The sequence below is a fragment of the Ochotona curzoniae genome, unplaced genomic scaffold, assembly GCF_017591425.1.
Source record: "Ochotona curzoniae isolate NIBS_2020 unplaced genomic scaffold, NIBS_Ocur_1.0 contig_1014, whole genome shotgun sequence".
Lineage (NCBI taxonomy): Eukaryota > Metazoa > Chordata > Mammalia > Lagomorpha > Ochotonidae > Ochotona > Ochotona curzoniae.
Window position 1 is genome coordinate 47919173 of NW_024464920.1, and position 20544 is coordinate 47939716.

General features: G+C 55.0%; 1 protein-coding gene across 2 annotated transcripts in view; it reads left to right on the forward strand.

Moving 5' to 3' along the window:
* The window catches only part of GRAP2 (GRB2 related adaptor protein 2), a 62135-nt gene extending 60581 nt beyond the window's left edge, over nucleotides 1-1554 (forward strand). For both annotated transcript variants that reach the window (XM_040986394.1, XM_040986402.1), the window contains exons 7-8: nucleotides 593-715; nucleotides 1098-1554. In XM_040986394.1, coding sequence (XP_040842328.1) covers nucleotides 593-715; nucleotides 1098-1277 — 303 coding nt within the window. In that variant the 3' untranslated portion in view covers nucleotides 1278-1554. The remainder of the gene's footprint in view (nucleotides 1-592; nucleotides 716-1097) is intronic.
* Nucleotides 1555-20544: the final 18990 nt, after the last annotated feature.

Consider the following 20544-nt stretch of genomic DNA (forward strand, 5'->3'; position numbering starts at 1 on the left):
ATTTGGGGATCCCAACCCCTGGCTTAGCTGGATGTACCACAGTGCCCACCTCCTATTCCTACGACCTGTCCTTCAACCAGGAAGCCTTCCTTGTTTTACCCAGGCCAACTCAGGCAGTCTCCTGTCTGCTCCCTCACCCTCCTCCCCTGTAACATGTATTCCCTCCTTGCTTTTAATTGGAAACTCCGCGACATTGAGGGTGCTCTCTTCTCAGCTCTATGAGGGCACAGACTTTTCATGGTGTGCATTTTCAAACTTCCGGGCCCCCACTGTGCGCAGGCATCACGTGCTGTGCTGCCTGCTAGCGTACCTTGCCCCACAGTCTCTAGGCTGCCCTCCGGTCTCCCGGGTGTGGGGTGTAAGACCCCTGGCAGGTGCCCGACGAATCTTCCTGGGTTGAACCTGTGAATCGGCCTTCCCCTGTGCCTTCAGGATGTTAGGGCTCTGTCCCCATTGGGGCTCTGCATCACCGCTTGCAAGGATTCCCAGCATTCCAGCCAGCTGTGCACCCAAGTGAGGCTCTGTACTCCTCTCTTCCCCTGAGAAGTGCCTTGCCAGGGGGGTAACTGGTCATCCACTGCACCTATTTCAGGATCGCCGAGGGGCCAGCCTGGACATTAATGATGGACACTGTGGCATGGGTGTTGGTGGTGACATGAATCCAGCCCTCATGCATCGGAGACACACAGACCCTGTGCAGCTCCAGGCAGTGGGGGTAAGCAGACTCTCCCTGCCTGCGCTCCCCGGACATGGAGGGGGCGAGAGAGGCAAAGAGGGGCGTCCATTTGCACAGAGCTCACACTAACACGGGAAGCTCAGGGCGGGGAGGAGGGGCATAAGGGGTCCTGGGGTCCACCTAGCAGTGCCGGGAGCCCTCTTAGTCTGACAGCCGGGCCCTACCCTGTTCTGTTTCTGGGCTCCAGTTCCAGTGCTGGGATCCGGGCGAGCACCCCCCAACCTCCTCCCTGGGGGCGGTTACTCTGGTCCTGTGAAGCAGCAAGGGTAGACCCCAGGGGGCATGGGGCTGAGGAGAGCAGAGCAGGGCCCAGCCAGCTGGCACACAACAGAACCACCTGTCTGTGTTTCTACCCCCACAGCGTGTGCGCTGGGCCCGGGCGCTGTATGATTTCGAGGCCCTGGAGGACGACGAGCTGGGCTTCCGCAGCGGAGAGGTGCTGGAGGTGCTGGATAGCTCCAACCCGGCCTGGTGGACTGGCCGCCTGCACAGCAAGCTGGGCCTCTTTCCTGCCAACTACGTGGCACCCATGACGCGATGAACCTGCCGGTGGTGGGGGGGAGGGGAGCCTGCAAGAGAGCGGACAAGATGGGGGAGGAAACCAGGCCTTGTGACCACCTCCACGTATGGGCACTGAGGTGTGCACATGCGCGTTCAGGTGTGCACCGGCCTGTAATAGTAACTTATTGGCAGTTGGCTTGGTGGATGAATTGGTAAGACAAGGACCTCGGGCCGAGAACCACAGCCACACTGTGCAGAGACACTGGGGGTGTCCGGGTGGGATTGGGGGCAAGGCAATGAACTGGAACTTTCTCCCATCCTTGAGCTCATGCCGCTTCCTTCTTGGCCTGGCAGAGCAGTGAAGCAGAGCCACAGCCAATGTCTGACCCAACTCCGCAGGACGGAGTTGGGTGTGTCGGCAGGGTGCATCCTATCACACCTGCCAGGGCCCACGTGCCTGCAGAGTTGTCAGAGTAGCTCTCCTGCCTCCCTCCCTCCGAGATGGTGCACGCGGCTGCATTGAGAACCAGGATGCAGCTGACCCAGTGATACCACAGGTGCACAAAAGCAAGCCTGAACTGGATACAGGCAGGGCCAGGGCAGAAGGAGAGGCGAGGAAGGCCAGGCCCCGCTGGGACTTGCACCCCCTGAAAGGAGCGCCTCCTGGGCCGTCCTGCTGCCTTCATGGACAGGAGCAGACCGGAGACGCTGTAGGCGCCTGGGATTTCTGCAGCTCTCTGCAGCTTGCTGGGCTGTGTGCGTTGGCCCAGCTGCAGAGAATGCAACATCCTGGCCTCTACAGGGTATGAGAAGCCGTGCCTGAGGACGGGCTCAGCAGTCGGAGAGAGCCCTGGCAGACCCGAATGTGCTTCCCTCCTGATTGCCTTGAACATGTCTTACCGTGGCACATAGACAAGGCCACTGTAAGGGAACAGAATATGACCCTGGGCGAGGAGCTGGCTGAGTGATCTCTCCTCTGGCCTGTGGGAAGGACTGACCCCCCAGGCTCCCTCTTTCTCTACCCACACTAGAATCTTGTCCTGGTTTCCACCTGGTGGGACCTGGCAGGAAACGTGGCCACATAGAGGGCATGCTGGAATGTACGTGTGCATATGTGCAGATGTGTGTATGTCTTACCCATGTGCAGGTGCATGTGTTAGGGAGAGAGGGCTGGGAGCATGTGGTGGGCGTGGAAGGAGGCATGGGGCCAGCACCCAAGCACCTCCCGGTGAGGATAAGAGTTTCAGGGTCACAGGTAACTGTTCGTTAGTGGAAGTCGTGTCCCTTGCAGCTTCGGTTCTAGGATTCTTTGATCTGTATGTTCCCTCAGCAGTGGGCACTGGGGGGAGGAAGAGGGTGTGTGGCAGGCAGCAGCTCCTGCGGGGGGCTGGGGCTGAGGGGCAACAGAGAAACTGAGGGAAGAGGAGGGGGCAGGATAGCCGTGGGCAGCATGGGAGGGAGGGAGCAGGCAGGTGAGAACCTGGGCAGAGATGCCACTGGTGATGTGGAAACCACGGGCGCTCAGAGCAGGCAGAGTGAGCCCCTGGCACTGGTGAGGAGCCTGGTGACAGGGCATGCCGCAGCCCGTCAAAGTTCCCCACGTCAAGTGCTTCAGGCTGCCCACCGCCAGCTATAGGGGCAGTCACCCTGAATGCCATGAAACAAATGGTTTGGTTCTGGCCCACACATGGTGCCTCATGAAAACAGCTGGCGGAACCCTCACCCCCTTCTGAGGTTGGTAACCCCGAGAGACAGCACATGGTTGGTGGGGTACCAGGGAGCGTGCTGCCCTTCCCAGAGCTACAGTGGAAGGTCGGGGAAGGATGGCTTGCTCATTAGAACGGCCTTGCCCCACCAGCTCAGCTGACAGCAGCAGTAGTCACCTGACCACCCACGTGGAGGAGGGCGTAGAGGAACCTGGCACCAGTAGCTGCAAGAACAAGCCAGCTTGGACGGCCTGGGGAGTCACTCCCTCACCCTGCCCCACCCACAGTAACCCCAGGTTCTACCTGTCAGGGAGTCAGGGCCGGGGGGAGGGCCCACACAGCACCTGTCCGCAGCCACACAGCCACAGCGCCCTGTCAGCTGAGGCTGCAGCTCCGTGTGTGGCTTGGGAACAGAGACTTCCAGAGAAAAGCCAGTTCCTGTTGGCCCAGTCCAGCCTGCCCACCTGCCACTGCCACTGCCCACCCACTTTCTGGGTGATTCAAGGTGGCGCTTCTCAGAATCTCAGAACCAGAGAGCACCCTGGGGCTCATGGGTTTGAGGGGCAGCGTGTGAGTCAGTCCCGCAGCTCCTCGGAAAGCCTCCCAGCTGCCCGGGTCACACTGTGAGTCACCGGGGCGAAGGGCTCGGCCGCCAGTGGAGTGTCTGAGCGATCTGATTGGGCCCTTCTCGATCGAGGCACAGCCGTTTTTCTGTATTGCTGAGCTAGACTGTCGCTATGGCCTCATCCACGCCCGGAAGGTGAAGTGATTTCTTAATCTTAGCATTTCCTTCTGCAGCCAGAGACATGGAGATGAAAGGTGAGTAGGAATTTCCCGATAGCCATTGTGCATGTTTTATTTACTCATTTTTCATGTATTTGGAAGGCAGAACAGCAAACATCTTTTGCTTCCCACCCCTCACATGCCTACAACAGCCAGAGCTAAGCCAGACCTAAGCCAGGAGCCAGGAACTGCATCTGGGTCTCCGAGGTGGATGACAGGGTCTAAAGTCCCCGGGCTGTCACCTGCTGGCCTCCCAGGTACATCAACTGGGAGCTGAATCAGAAGGCAGAAGTGAGATTCCATCTGGGGCACTCTGAATCGAGATGCAGATATCCCAAGCTGAGGCTTAGCTTGCAGCACCACTGTGCCTGCCCTAGTCATTATCTCAAAACAGCAGAAGTTGTGAAAGCTTTCTCAGGAAACTCTTAAACATGAAACTGACTCCCAGTAGGTGGGGCTCTACATGGCCTAGTTAGATCTCCATTGACCCAAAGCCAAACAGCCAGCACTGGGGGCAGACGGGCACGGTCCAAATATTTGTTGTTTGCCACATCTGAGGCCACCATCTGTGCCTGCCTGTGCCAAGGCAAGGGCGTGAGAAAAAGCTTTCATGTCTCCATTCTTTGTTCAAGGAACCTCCTGGAGCATGCAGTTGGCCTGGCAGTTAGGACGCCCACAGTCCACACCCCAGTGCCTGGGTCTGAGATCTGGCTTCAGCTCGGAACTCCAGCTTCCTGCCCAGGCAGATCCGGGAGGCAGTGCTCATGGCTCCCTGTCCCCAACGCGGGAGACCTGGGCTGAGTTCCGGAATCGGCCCAGTGCCAGCCGTGGTGGGCGTTTGGAGAGTGAAACTGGAAAATCGTGTGTGTGTGTGTGTGTGTGTGTGTGTGTGAGATATGCACAGCACCATCCCAGGATGTGTCAGGTGGCCAGGAACCCATGTGTATGTGCACATGTGTCCATGTGTGTGTACCTCTCAAAGGGGCAATAGCCACACTGCGTAAGTTCCAGCACCGCCCTCTGTTACTATGGCCACGCTGCCCTCATTTCTCAGTAGGCACCCGAATCATCCCATAGACATCCTGCTTGTCTTCCTGCTTGTTCCTGACCCATTTCCAGCTGAGATGCCAGTGCCATCTTTGTAAGAACAATATCAATCACTCCTTTTCCCACAGCATTGAGGCCTACAGGCAGCCTTGTGGGGGTCTGCTGCCCCCCTCCACGCGTCACCTTCTCCAGTGACCTCGTCCTCCCCACTTTGCTGTGTGGCCCCATCCTGGACCTTCTCCCACCTCCCGGTGCCTAAGGAGTCCTGCCCCCAGCCCTCCACACCTGCCAACAACAGTTCATGCCCATCTTCAGGTCCGGTTCAGAGGTCACGTCCTCCCACGGTCCTGCCCTGACAGCTGGACTTACGGACACAGGGCCGGGCGCCTGAGGGGCCCTTAGGGCAAATGCCTGCACCGGGCGAGGTTATGTGACTGACTGGTGGATTGTACGCTCCTCAGCGGGGAAGGAGTCAGCCTGTTTAGTCACTGCTGTCCATCCAGCACTGTGCAGGGCACAGCGGCTCCCTAACCATTTTCCCTAATGAACCAAGAGAAACTGCCTCCTGTCATCTGTCCATTCGCTCTGGGCCCAGACGGCTCCAGCCTTACCGATTTCCAGGTGATGTGGATGCTGATGCCCAGCTGACCAAGCACCAGCCACCCCCCCGGGTTGTCCTGCAGGCATCTCTGAGACCCCCAAGAGAGGAAGAGGCATAGCTCTCAGGCCGCTCCCATTGGCCACACTAATGGCAGCCTTTGGCCCTGCACAACCAACCCAACCCACCTTCCTTAAGTCTCAGATGTGCTCAGCAAACCACCTCTGCCGCAGCCCCATGGGACAGGAAGGAGGTGGCAGGGTGGGATGGAGAAGGGCCTGAGCCTGATGTCAAAGGTGCAGCCCTCCCCCTCGCAGCCCTAGTTCTTCTCTCTTTCCCAGTCATCCCTGTCTCCATCAATGGAAAAGTAATGTCCCAGACCACTTTGCAGCAGAGACACACACATGCACACACACACAGGGGCCCGGAGGAAATGAGTCCAGCAGTGCTGCCTGGGCTCAGCTATCCTTCATTCACTAAATCAACAGATACTTACCACATTCCCCTTAGCACTGGGTCCTCCACGTCTCTGTCCTTGCTGCACCTGCACCACAGCCTCGGCCCCAAGACCCAGAGGCTGTACTGTTGCAGTCAATGACTCCTGGCTCTCTGCCTGCAGCCTTAGACTAAGCAGTCAAGAGAGCAAAGTCAAGTTGCTCAAGAATGATTGCTGTGGGACTGTATTGCTCTACTGAGAACCGCCCACCCCCTAAGTGAAAGCAGTGACCTTCGGCACTGACTGGAGGTGTGGTGTGAATACCCCCAGCTGCCCGGTGTGAACAACCCAAGCCACCCAGCGACAACAGAGTGAGAACCCAGCCGCCAAAGCCTTGCAATCTGCAAAGATAAAAACTCCATAATCAGAAAAGGAACAACCCTTGAAACCAACATGGTGGCCTAGCAAGCTGATCCTTTGTCTGTGCTGCCAGCTTTCCATATGGGTATCAGTTAGTGTCCCAGCTGCTCCACCTCTGATCCAGCTCTCTGCTAGTGGCCTGGGAAAACAGCAAAGGATGCTTGGCCACCTGTACCCATATGGGAGACCCTATCTCCCAGCTTCGAAGCAGGCCAGCTCTTTCTGACCATTTTTGGGAGTGAACCAGTGGCTAGATCTCTTTGTTGCCTCCACCCCCTGCCTTCCTCTGTAACACTTTCAAGTAAAATAATCTTTAAAAAGAAGAAAATTAACAATCCAAGTAAAAATTGGGCAAAAGATATGTACAGATGCTCATCAAAGAAGCCCTATAAATGATACATAAACATATGGAAAAAATGTCCCATTGGAAACAGCAGCAAGACACAGAAGACCTCTATTCAAAAACTCAAAATCCAGAACTACTAGCAGTGCCAGGTGCTGGAAGAGAATGTGTGCCAGGGATGCCTGTCATCCGTCATGGTGGGAGTGCCGAGCGGTGCAGTCAGTTTGGAAGAAGGCTTGGCAGGTCCTTATGAAATTGAGCTTACTGTGCACTCCAGCGAACGCACGGCTTGTCATGAATACAAAGACTGAAACTTTACAGCCACACAAGCACCTGCCCAGGGCATCTATAGCAGAGTAATTGCAATTGCTGAAATGTACGATATCCCTCAGTGGATGGATGGATCAACATAGTTTTCAGAACTAAGAAGAAATATGGGAACCAGCATTACGGTGCGGTGAGCTGAGCTACCAGCAGCCCGTGTCAGAGCACCAGCTCGTGTGCCAGCTGCTCTGCTTCTCACTCAGCGCCATGCCAGCACATCTAGGGAAGCAACAGCAGGTGGCCCCAGTCCTTGGATCTCTGTCGCCCATGTGGATCTCCAGGCTCCTAATTCTACCTGGTCCATCCAGTCCTGACCACTGCAGCTGTTTGGGGAATGAGCCAGCAGGTGGAAGGTTTTCTCTCTCTGTCCCCCTGTCTCTATCACTCTGTCATTGGAATAAATAAATCTTTAAAAGAGAGACATGTGCTCCCAAGCAGTGGAAAGTTAGAGGCCCCTAGAGGCGTGGCACGGCGTGAGAGTAGCTGGCACTTTTTGTGCAGCACGTGCGGTGTGGCTCCGGCTCCCTGACATCCTGGAAAAGACTAAGCCACGGGACCAGCAAAGGAGCAGCTGTTGCCCAGGGCGCAGTGAGCAGACAGAGGCCGAATGGGAACAGAGGCTGCGGTGGCACGTCCTGTCACCATTCATTTGTCAGAGCCCATAGCCTGTGTGAGGCCAGGGCAAACCCACTGTCAGCCACGGCTTTCTGGAATCGCTGTGTGCAGAGGGCGCATCCCTTCTGAACAAGACAGCTCCTGAGGAAATGGGATCCAAAAGAATGGCTGCCCAAGAAATGGGAACCCATGCGTGAGCTCTCCAGCAGGCACATTTTCTCCAGTGCATCACCATGCCCCAGAGTTTGGTGTGGGATAGAGCAGGGGAAGGTGGTCAGCCTAAGCACCAAGACTGGTCCAAGAGCTACTGAACAGTCATCTCACCCTGTGCCAGGAAGGGGAGGCCTGGGCAGAAGTCTCCAGATGGGGCCCAGCATGACAGCCTAGTAGCTAAATCCTAGTCTTGCATGTGCCAGGATCCTATATGGGCATTGGTTCGTGTCCTAGCTGCTCCACTTCCCATTCAATCCCCTGCTTGTGGCCTGGGAAGCAGTGGAGACTGGCTCAAAGCCTTGTGACCCTGCACCCATATGAGAGACCAGGAAGAAGCTCCTGGCTTCAGATTGGCTCAGCTGTGGCGTTACAGCCACTTGTGGAGTGAACTAGTGGATGGAAAAGCTCTCTTTCTCTCCTTCTCTCTGTAAATCTGCCTTTCCAATAAAAAGAAAATAAATCTTAAAAAAAAAAAAGATAAAACAACAACAACAACAAAAGCCCAAAGAAGTCCCTGGACATGAAGTTTTCTCAGATCTCATGATAATGGTGTCTACCCCAGCACCCAAGGGGCCACCCTCGTGGTCATCCCTGCCTTCCTGCTCCCAGTCTCAGTTGAAGATTGCCTTCTCAGAAGTCCCCTTCAGCCTCTGCAGATCCCTGGCCTGACTGGAGCTCAGCCTCCCTGTGCCAGCCAGCACCGAGGGAAACAGCCTGAGCCCACCATGGGGCCTTAGACTGCTGCGAGCAAGCAGAGCTGTAGGGGAGCCTAGGCAGAGATGTGCTCACAGACAGACAGTGCACAGGGCTGCCCATGACCTGCCCCACTAGACTGAGGGGAACGCACTTGTCTGATGACCAGCGGTGCTACAGGGACGTTCTTGGACCACACTACAAACCATGTATATACCACATACACATACACACCCTAACACATACAGCCCACATGCACACACACATCCCAGTGCACACCCACACCCCCTGCTCACACACATACACCTTACGCACACCCCCAGAAACCGCGCACACATTCCACATGCACACATGAACTCTACGTGCACATACCATACATGTTTACATAGCCCATACATAGATACATCCCACACATACAACACAGCCCACATACTACACCTGTACACAGCTTGCACGTAGATCCGCACATGCGTGTATGTACCACGTGTGTATGCCACATGCACGTGTGTACATACCACACACATGTGTGCACCATGTGTGTACCACACGCATGTGTGTACCACATGCATGTGTGTGCCATGTGTGCCACACATGTGTGCACCACATGTATGTATGTGCCACACGCACATGTGTATATACCACACATGTGTGTACCACATGTGCACCACACGCACATGTGTGTATGTGTCACGTGTGTATATACCACCTGCACATGTGTGCCATGCATACATGCTACATGTGTGTATGTGTCGTTGTGTCCATGCATTCAGGCACATGTGTGCAGGCTTCCATCGGCTCTGGCCTGTGAATCCCCACACCCACACTGGGCCCGTGAGCCTGTGGGGGCAGATTCTTTGCTCTTCAAAGCAGCCGCCGAAGCTGGGAGCCCTTTAGTCAGCCGGAGGACACAGGCCCCTCCTTCCCCGGCTGTCCCTGCGCTCAGTTACTGCGACTGCACCATCTCTGTGAGGTCCCCCCACACAGGCATGTCCAGGTAGGGTTCCCGCAGGGTCATCTGTGGCCACGCTGTGACGTGGGCCATCCCCCACGGCAGGCAGCACGTGATGTCTCTGGTGTCTCGCTCCCCCAGCTCTGACCTGGTTATGGCGAGTTGCTAGGTAACTGCTTCCCACGCTGCAGGAGGCTCGGTTGCCATGGCAAGTCCAGAGGAGTCGGGGATGTGGGAGGAAGGGAGCAGCGGCCAGGGGTGGGCAGCCTGGACTCTGCTCCCATCTGTCCTAAGCTCTGCAGCCTTGGGGAGCACCCCCAGCCCCTCTGCACCTTAGTTTTCTTGTCAGAAAAAAGGAAAAGGAAAGAAACAAACAAATAACATCAACAAAGAACAGAGGCCAAGCCTTGGGGGGGGGGTGTCTTTTGGCTCTAAACCCTCCGATGTTCACAGGTGTCATCAACTAAATAAACGTAGATTCCCAGACCCCTTAGGTCAGGAATGACTAGAGACAGGCTGAGAAGCAAGGGACAGGCGTTTCCTTGTCTTCATGACCAAGTGGGAGCCTGGAGCCTGTGTCTCTAGTAGCGGGAATGAAAGTCACAGATTCCTGCCCCCACCCACCCTGTCTGCAGCAGCTTGGCTTCTGAGATTGACACAAGTCCCTAGAGCTCCCAGGACCTTTTCAAGAAAGCTTTATTTCTTTGAAATGCAGAGTGGCAGAGGCTTCGGGGAGGGGGACTTACATATCCACTGGCTCACTCCCCAAATGGCCACAACAGCCAGGGCTGGACCACGTAGGAGCCAGGAGCCAGGGGCTCCATGTACGTCTCCCATGTTGAGTGACATGGGCCCAGGTCTGCTGTTCTCCCAGGCACATAGCAGGAAGCAGGGTCAATGGTGAGCAGTCGGGACAAAAAACAACTTTCCAGTATGGCCTGCCAGGGTTGCCAACGGTGGTTTGACCCACCATGACACAGCATCTCCCTTCCCCCAGCCCAGAACTGTACCTCCCACTAAACAGGGCCTTCCAGTTGAGCCCCAGCTGTGGCCATGGTAGGGTGACCCCAACTTCACCCTGGCTTTGCAGGTACACTGTCCCACCTGCCTCCTCACTTCTGGGGTAGCACCAGGCCAGTCCCCTTCTCAGAATTGGGAGACAATCCCTGAGGCTGCCTGTCTGCACACCTGGTCTCCATATGCACTCCCTCAGCCTGCCTGTGACTTTTGGCTTGAGCCCAGTACCACCCTACCCCTGCCTCAGCTCATGGCCACCAATGGCGTCTGTGACAGCAGAAGACAGGCCAGGACCCTTCCGGACCCCAGCGGCTAGCTGTCTTCCCCTGCATCATCAGGGGGAATGGCCCCATGGTATCTCTCTCATCTGCTGGTTTGGCTCAGAACATTCTAGCAAAGGCTACAGCTGAGCCAGGCTGAAGCCGGGAACCACAACCTCAATCCAAGTTCCCCACATAGGGGGCAAAAACCCAATGACTGAGCCAATAGCTGCTGCCTCCCGTGTCCTTTCCAGGGGCAGCTGGCAATCGGAGCAGAGTCACTACTGACCTGTGATGGAGGAGTTGGGTGTCCTCACTAGCATCCTAACTGTGGGCTCACATGCCTGCCCCAGAAGATACTCGTGGAGTCGCGGTACAGGCTCTGACACTTGCTATGTGAACCTAGGCCAGTTCCCTGCCCACTCTGAGCTGACGCACTGTAAAGGGCCATCCTGGGAAGTTGATAAAATGACAGGCATATGGATGTCCAGGACCCTCTGGCCAGTACAAATGCAGAGAGGAGCAGAGAGGAGCAGGGCCCGGGCCCTGCCTGGGGCTCCTGGGGGCTGGGAGCTCAGCCTTTGAGGACGTGTCCCTGCAAAGCCTGGGGCCTCGCCTTCCCAACCCGCCTGTCCTGTGTTCCATCCTCCAGGCAAGCTCCACACCCAGCAGACCATGAACTTGTCCAGGCAAGGAACCAGTTTGGAGAATGCTTCTCTCCCGCTCACCATCACCCTCTTCCAGCTAATGTCTGCCCACATGAGGGGACCTTGGGAGGGATAAGACGCTCACAGCAGTGCTGTAACAGCAATTTCCTGCTTGGCCAGGCTTCGCCTGATCCTCTGGGTCTCCAGCTTAGCGTCTCCATGCACTTCCTGTAAAATTCAGTTTCAGCCAAGACCCTGCTCCTCCACCTGCCCCCACGGGATGCCTGATCACCGCGGCCTGTCCTTTGCTTTTTATTTATTTTATTTGTTTAATTTATTTGAAAGGCAGTTACAGAGGGAAGAGGGGAGATCTTCCACAATCTGGTTCTCTCCACAAATGCCTACAATGGCCAGAACTGGACCAGCCAGAGGTCAGGAGACAAGTGTTCTATATGGGTGACCGGGACCCAAGTCCTCGAGCCACTTGCTGCCCTGCCAGGGTGTGCGTTAGCAGGAAGCTGGAACGGTAGGCAGAGCCTGGAACACAGACACTCGGATGTGGAATGTGCATCCCAAGGGACATGTTCATCACTGCCAAACGCCCACTCCAACTTGGCCTTGTGGGAGATGGAACTCCTGTAAGACCACTTTCATCAGGATTCTCTTATCACCTGCGTTCCCTTTGAGTAATTTTCTACCCGCCGTCATCCACCTTGCTCCTTGACCATGATCTTGTACTTGCCCATGCTGAGTGCAGAACCGAGCCCAGGGTCTCCCCTACTGCCAGACCCCGTGGCAGTGCTTTCTGTGCCTCACGTGATAGGCCTGAACAACATCTTCCTTGCCTGTGTTTGCACCAGTGGTATTGGAAGTTTGTTTCTTTACCAAGTGGTGGCCAAGTCAGGTGACAACTCTTGTAGGAGAGTGACAAACTAGGCAGGGGTTTCCACAGGGGTCGTAGAACAGGCAGAGCGTGTGTGTGGCGGAGGGGAGGGCATCAGTTGCTCTAGGGAACTATCTCTTTGCAAAACACCCATCCAGGCATCCAGCAGGTCCCAGGTCGCATGACCTAGAGCCATGGGCCCACCTGCAAGGTGGTCACTGGATCCGTGAGCCCCAGGGGTCACTGGATCTGTGAGCTCTATGCCGAGGGGGGGGGTCCTGCATGGCCCAGGTCGCCTGGGTCAGGTCCATGAGCCCACCTAGGAGAACTGATCTTTCTCAGTGTAGAGGATGGAGTGCTAGACGGCAGACCATGGTGCACATGGAGGACATGGTATAGCTCATTGGTGTCTGCAGAAGACATCTGGTACCACAGCAGAGAATGGAGAACAGAACATATAGACAACTACCCCAGCCAAACAATGACAGCAAATATTTAGGCAACTGGAGACTATAAGGTCGATGGTGTCAGCAATGGACATTGGAAGGGACTCCTCATCCATAGATCAGCAAGATCAACAGCATTTCAAAACTATGGTAACCACCTGGGCAGAATCTTTGGAACATGTGCCATTGTGACCTTGGGTTAATATTGGGTGGCCTTTCCCCATCCTCAGGTACTGAGATGGTTGGGTGGTTGGGTATGGCTTCTCCCCCGTCTCCCTACTCCTCCCAGAAATGGGAAGAAGAAATAGAAAGTTTAGAAACAATGATAACATCCACTTCTCCCTGACTCTAGATCCTTCCTACCCTGATCATATTAAAAAAACCACCCAGATAGCCCCTCACTAAAAAGATGATTTAATTTTTATTAGAAATGCAGATTTATAGAGATGGAGAGATAGAAAGATCTTTCATCTGCTGGTTCACTCCACTTCCCCAGATGGCCACAACAGCCCAAGCTGAGCCAATCTGAAACCAGAATCCAGAAATTCTGTATCTTCTGGGTCTCCCACATGGGTGCTGGGACCCAGGGACCTGAGCCATCCTCCATTGCTTTGTCAGACCATAAACGGGGAACTGGATGGGAAGCGGAGCAGCCAGGACATGAACCAGTGTCCATGTGGGATGTCTGCACACTGCAGGCAGAGGGTTGGTCTACTAAGCCTTGGCACCACCTCCTCCCTGCCCCACTTGCCATAGGCCCTCTTATGAGTACGCCTTTCCCCTGCCTTCCCCAGGCTGCGGTTCACACTGCTTCTTGACAACAGGGCTAGGGAAGGCACATTTCTCAACCTCCACCTCGCACAGCTCCCTCCACCCTGAGTGGTCTCTGCTCTCTCATTAGTGCCCTCTCTGCATCCTTGCCAGCTCTCAAGCTCAGGGAGGAGAACATTAGCCCCCGACTCTCTTGCCCTGTCCTGCCCTGTGCTCAGCCTGCCTTGCCCCACCCCAGGCAGTGGTGGGGAGGGGTGTGCACTTAGGGCCTGTCCCCAGATGTGGCTGCTCCAAGGGTCTGAGACACAGAGGAGTGCAGAGCAAGGTCATTGAGTTTAATGGGGAAGAATACACCTGCCAGGCCAGGTAGGTGGCTCAGGAAAGAGCTGGGAGTGAGCAGGCATTCAGACCTGAGGGCAGGGCTGGTAAGGAAAATGGGTCGGGTCATTCCCTCCCTCCACCACCCCTTGACAGAGTTTGCTGAGTGTGGAGCAGGTGGAATTCCTCCCCCAGGTTTGTCACAGGGTTTGATCAGACTGGACAGAATGGATTCTCCTGGGGTGCCTGCCTATGGGGCATGGAAAAAGCTGGATCTCCCAGGGTGTGGGCAGGACTGTGCTAACATCTTCCTTTCACACACACTATCTTCCCACACTTCCAGGCGCCCAGGGCAGGGGCGAGGAGACAGCAAGGATATCAGCACGCATTCCCTCCCTGGCTGATGTCAAAACTGTCCTAAAATCTGTCCACTGAGGTTCCTGGCACTGCCAGTGTGGCAGAGGGAGGCCCGTGCCAGCCACAGCTCTCGTCATGAACATGTGGATCAAGACTGTTCTCCCAGGCAGCCCCTTCCTACATGCAAGACCCACCAGAGGCAGCCCGGGGACCCCTGGTCCCTGTCCTGCTGCCTGGAAGAAGAAAGCAAGGGTCCTACCCCTCCCAAAGACTTCCCTGTCCCAGGCCCTGAGCAGCCTTCTTCCTATGATACCAAATGTTGTTGGCAGCTCTCTCCACTTCCAGGTCACCCTGCTGTCCTGGTCAGCTGCACCCCTCCTCTGCCCCACCCTGCTGTCCTGGTCAGCTGCACCCCTCCTCTGCCCCACCCTGCTGTCCTGGTCAGTTGCACCCCTCCTCTGCCCCACCCTGCTCCCCTGGTCAGCTGCACCCCTCCTCTGCCCCACCCTGCTGTCCTGGTCAGCTGCACCCCTCCTCTGCCCCACCCTGCTCCCCTGGTCAGCTGCACCCCTCCTCTGCCCCACCCTGCTCCCCTGGTCAGCTGCACCCCTCCTCTGTCCCACCCTGCTCCCCTGGTCAGCTGCACTCCTCTCCAGCACCGTTTTAGCCCACTGTTTCCCAGTTTCCACACTTTCCACGGGCTCTCAACACAAGGATTCATGTGTTCACATGAGGCAACTTAGACTTCTGTCCCTTCACTCCTGTCACTCCTTACCCCTAAAATACACACACAATGGAAGCGCTCTAGAACTGTGCTCTGCAACCACAGCCCCCACCAGCCTCACATGGCGGTTGAACACATCACATGTGGCTAGCGCAATGGGAGGACTTGGATGTTTACTCGTATTTTCTCTTCATTTGAGTAGCCACTTGTCTCCAGTGGCAACCTGGCCGATGAGCACAGTCGCCTAACCCTGGAGTCTCACGGTCTTGGTGACAAGAGGTCCTGGCTTTACATCGTTAGTTGTGTAGCCCAGGTTGGGTGGTGAGGTCTCTCTGAGGCTCAGAACTTTATCGGCTACATCCTAAGCAGGTGATAACACACCTGACGTGAGCAAGAGATGACCAAACCGATCAGAATTCAGCAGCACAGAGCCTGGCGTCCAGGGAACGCTGGGAAAACGGGTCGAGCCTGAACGTTTGTCTCCAGGAATGAATTATTTTGGATGATGATCCGCTGCAGACAGTGAACCTCAGATCGATATGTCCATGGGCTCTAAAGTGCATTCGGCTGAGCTGAAGGAGCAGGCAGCTCTGGCCCCAGGCCTCCCCTGGGAGGAGAGCAGGCAGCGCGGGGCAGAGCTGTGCAGTGGGCCACAGCTGATGCCCTGTGTGTGTTAAGGGCAATTCATCTCGCTGAGAACAATGTCTCGCACCGGGACTCATAGGCAGGCCGCACTGTGTGCAGAGGCGGAAAACAGGCTGGCTCCCCGCACTGCGCCCTCAGGCTGCATCTAACGGAGCAGCAGCAGGCAGAGTGATGGCTGTGGGGTCCTCTCACACCGGGGGTGGAGTCCCACGACGGCGGGCTTGTGCGCAGGTGGAGGGCATTCCCACTGGGCAGTGAGAAACCCAGCCTTGGTCTTACCACGCAAGTCCTCTCTCTGTCTCTCTCTCACACACACATACACACACAGCTGCAGTTAGGCTGTGCAATCAAGTGGCTGGAAAACCTCTTATTCCATCGAGTCGCCTTCTGCATTCCAGATTCCTGATTTTATGTTCTCATGGTGCTTGGAAAATTTTATGGAAAATAGAATGAATTGGTGTCATTAAAAAAAAAATCTCTGTGTTTGCGAGGTTTTCAAAAAGCTCATGAAAAATACATAGTAGGAAAAATTATGCATGAATTTAAAAAAAAATCTACCAAAATAAGCTTGCCTTTTAATTCAATTTTCCTTGATTTTATTTTTTTTAACATCTAATTCATACGAAAGGCAGAATAGCAGAGAGAGAGAGAGGCAGAGAAAGAAGTCCCTTCCACCTGCTGGTTACTGCTCAAAGGCCCACAGCATCCCGAGTTGAGCCGGGCTGACGCCCAGAGCAGGAGCTGCAGTCCTGGTCTCCTTATAGGGCTGGTAAGAACCCAGTACTGGGGGTACCACCTTGCCGTCTCCCAAGGCACGTTAGCACAAAGGGGTTCAGGAGTGGATGTAGGCTTCAATCCGAGTCACTCTGACACGATGTGTGGGCATCCTGGAGAACAGCTTAATGCCCTGCACCACAATACCCATCCCATGCGCTTCCACAAATGCTCTGTCCTTTATCTATGTCAGGGGAAGACGGAGCGTCCTGCTTAGCTTTAGGAAGGCATTCACCGTGAGTCTGACACAAGAGGCGGCGTCACAAGGGGAAAGTGTGTGAAAGTCCAGTGGTGGGGTAGACGGCCTGAGAACATTGTGAAGATGGGGCTGGGGGCTGATAGGTCATTGCCACCCAGAGCAGGAGAATGGGAGTGACCCTCCGCTGAAGGCAGAAGGTCCTAGGAGAGTTGCTGGGGACTGGAGAGGAAGGTGAGTGGACGCTGGGGCTTCCCCCAAGCAAAGACCCGAGTTACAGGGCCAAGGAGGGGAGGCTGAGAGGGATCCCACAGACATGGACCGTGGGGGTCCTCAAGGTGCTTGAGAGTTGGCCTAAAGGTAGGGGAGGCGGGGTGAGGGAATGACATCATCTCACGCTGGAAGGGACCTGTGGGACCCCACTTAACCTGATCTCTCTAGAGTGAGGACAGACTCCAGTGGGAAGCCAGGAGACCAGCTTGACACCTAGGCTGGTGAAAAGAGGATTCCAGAATCTCACAGAGGCACTCCTGCCCAGCAGATTCCAATCAATCCCTGCTCCCCCCTCCCCCCCAACCCCCAGGGCAAGAAGACAGGTGAGTGGCTGCGTCAAGCAGGGGCGGCGTGGAGGTGTGTTGTATTGGGACATTTGCATGAGAGGAGCCTGAGCAGTGTCGGAGCAGTGGTGGCCTGCGGGCAGCCTAGAGCCTGGAGGAGTCCGGGGCAGTGAGAGTCAGCCAAGACCGTGGGACTGGGTGAGCTCGGCCAGTGGTGGGTGGTGAGAAAGAGCAGTCACACGGTCGGAAGGTGACGGCAAGACCCTCCAAGCAAAAAGTGAGGGGGGACATTCCGTCCCTGCCTAGCTCTTAACTAACACATGGTTTTGATGCACTTTCAAAGACCCCCTCATATGCAAAGATGCAGAAATCTGCACTGACATGACCTCAGTTTTGAATTTTGTTTCCTAGCAGCTTTGTATGTGTCCAAGGTGGCAGATAGAACCGAGGCCAAGGATGTGGGAGGGCTGTGGGGGCAGGAACCTGCCTCGTACACTGTCAGTGTTCAGTAAACAACCATTGAAGAATTCATCCAAGTCTTAGGTGAGTAATTAGAGGCCTCTGCAGGTGCATCCCAGGAGGGGGTGGGCAGAATGGGTCAGAGGCAATGGCCGCTCTGTTCACTCAGTCCTCAGGGGCTATGTCTTACCTGGGGTCAGGGCACCCTCTCCCCTCATTCTCTCATCCCCCAGAGAAGCCCTAAGGCATTAGAGGAGGCTGTTCTGGGACTCAGATGTCACTAGAGGCCCTGGGGAAAGAGCTGATGAATACAACCACAAGTCATGCTAACCTTAAGCTGTTGTGTCCTTCCCAAGCATACAGCCCACAGTGTGCAGTGTCTCGCCAGTGAATTCAAGCCAAGGGTTGGGATGGGAACAGAACTGTGGGAAAGAGGGCACAAGTTTTCCAGAAGGTGCCAGTGACCTTGGGCAAGGTAGCCTCCAAAGTTAGACGTGCAGAAGCCTCATGAAGCTGGGGAACGCTCCAGCCCCTAGAGCAGGGGGGCTGAGAGAGGACCAGGAGCTTTCCCTTGGTGTGTGTGTGTGTGTGTGGTGGTGGCAGGGGGCTGTCATCACCTCACAGGCCATCTCTGCACCGGGTTGAGCTGAGTTAGTAGAGTAAGGAGAGGGACCGTTTTGATCAGTGTCCTTGTTGTAGCACGTATCCCAGACCCTGGCTGCTCAGCTTCCAATCCAGCTCCCCGATAATGTGCCTGGGAAGGCAGCAGAAGATGGCTCCCCCGAGGGGAGACCCAGGTGGACTTTCTGGCTCCTGGCTTTGGCCTGGTCTAACCTTAGCCATGGCAGCCAACTAGGGAGGGAACGAAATGGGTTGTTTTCTTCCTTTCTTTCTGACCCTCCCTTTCAAATAAATAAGTAACAGAACTTTTTAAAAGGAAATTGTTTTCCTTAGGCTTTGGTAGCTTTGGGAGGGTGGTGGGTGGTGGGCTGCTGCTGCCCTCGGGGCAGTGCCTCCCTTCCTACAGCCTCAGTTTACCACCTCTGTTTCACCTTACCATCATTGCTTTCAGAGTCTACTGTAAGACACAAGGTGGGGAGGACAGGTCACACTGGATAATCACGCCTTAAATGCTGCTATAGCCCATTGCCTCTCTGCCCAGGCCACCAGGCCACTTGTCATCCTGTCTAGTAAAGATAATTGCGAGTGCCGGCCTCCCAGCTAAGCTGAGTGAGCTGCCAGGGCTGCCAGTGTGTGTCCGATCCTTCTGTTTCATCCCCAGTGGCAAGCATGCTAATACCCACGCCCTCTTCCTCCTCCTTGTCACTGTGCTGGAATCTGTGCATCTCCAGCGTGTGAAGGTGAATGATACAAAGAGACCACGGTGAGTTTCATAGTAATTAGCTCTGGGAGAGAGCTCTCCCAGCGTGAACTGTTGCTAAGATATTTCGCTCTGCTTCTTGGATCACATCACAGTGTAAGAGAGAGAGAATTCCACATCTTAATCATGCTGGTTCCCAATAAGCTACACCAGCATCACTGCTGAAGTGCCTGGGCTCACGTCCTGGGCTCACGTCCTGTCCTGGATGCACATCCTGGGTGCACATCCTGGTTCTGTCCCTGATTCTAGCTTCTGCTAGTTGGGCACCCTGGGAAGCAGCAGGTGGTCCCTGTCCCCATGTGGGAGACCTAGGGGACACCCCTGGCTTCAGGCTTTGTGCTTAAGAAGACTCCATAAGGAGTTGGCAAATGAATGAACGGCTTCTGACCCTTGCAATACCAGCACTCAGCACTTGTGTTTATCGAATGATGAATCATTAAACAAGGGGAGGGCTCTCTGGAATGTCCATTTTAACAGTCTGAATCAACGGAGACGGTGTAGCACCGCAGGGAGTTAGACAGGCTCTGGAATCGGGCAGCCTGCCTTTGAACTCAGCTCTTACACTAAGCTGGCTGACCAGCCTAGCATGAGGTTCTGATTCTCTCTGTGCCTCGGTTTCCTCATCTGTAGAATGCAACAGCACCTTTTCTGGTAGGATCACATAGCTCATCAGAACTGCTCCTGAGCCTGGGTTCAAAGCTCAGCTCTAGTTCCTGGTTCCAGTTTTCCAGCTGATGCGCGCCCTGGGAGGTGCTTCAGGCAGGTGCATACCTGCCACTCCAGGCCTGGAATGAGTCCCCCAGCTCCCAGCTTTGGCCCAGTCCAGCCCCATCAGTCATTGCAAAAATCATTTAGGAAGCGAGCCAGTGAATGGAGGCTCTATCTCTGATTCTCAAATAATTTCTTAAATGCACATTACATAGCGCAGTTTCTCAGACATCATTGCTGCTGCAATTTATTTTTAAAGATTTACTTATTTGAAAGGCCGTTACAGAGAGGTGGAGGGGAAAGATAGAGAGAGAAGGAGAGACACAGAGAGCTCTTCCCAGCTGCTGGTTCACTCCCCACATGGCCACAACAGCCATGACTGGGTCACTGAAGGCAGAGCCAGGAGCCTCATCTGGATCTCCCATATGGGTGCAGCGAAACCATGTTCTGCTGCTTTCCCAGTCCATGAGCAGGGAGCCGGATTGGAAATGGAGAAAAGCCAAGACATGAACGGAGACAATACTGGCCCTAAGGTTAACAATCTCGAATAGAGCCCAGGTGTGCTCAATTCTTCTCACCCTTCGAAGCTCTATTGAAAATCAACTCCTGCTAAGCAAAGCCCTTTTTATCCACAGCCCAGGGCAATGGCTCCTCCTCCCACAGTCCTCACCGCTCACTGGACATAACTTTCTTCTAGCCCTGACCCATTGTTTCTTCTTTAAAAACTACATACTGGGCAGGAACTGTGTGGTAGGTGCCCAGTAGGCAGTGAGTAAATGTTCTTTGAACCAATTTGCTCACAAAGCATTTGTAAATGGATTTTTATTGCAAGTCAGAGAGATAAGGACAGAGTTCTCTCCCATCTCTTGGTTTAGTCCCCAGATGCCCACCAGGTCTAGGGGTGGGCCAGGCTGACGTCAGGAGGCAGGACCTGCAGGCAGGTACTTCCTGATTTGAGCCATCACTTCCAGGAAGTAAGCCTGGAGACTCTGACATGAACATCAGGTGTCTGAACCCACAGGCCAACTTCCTGCCGC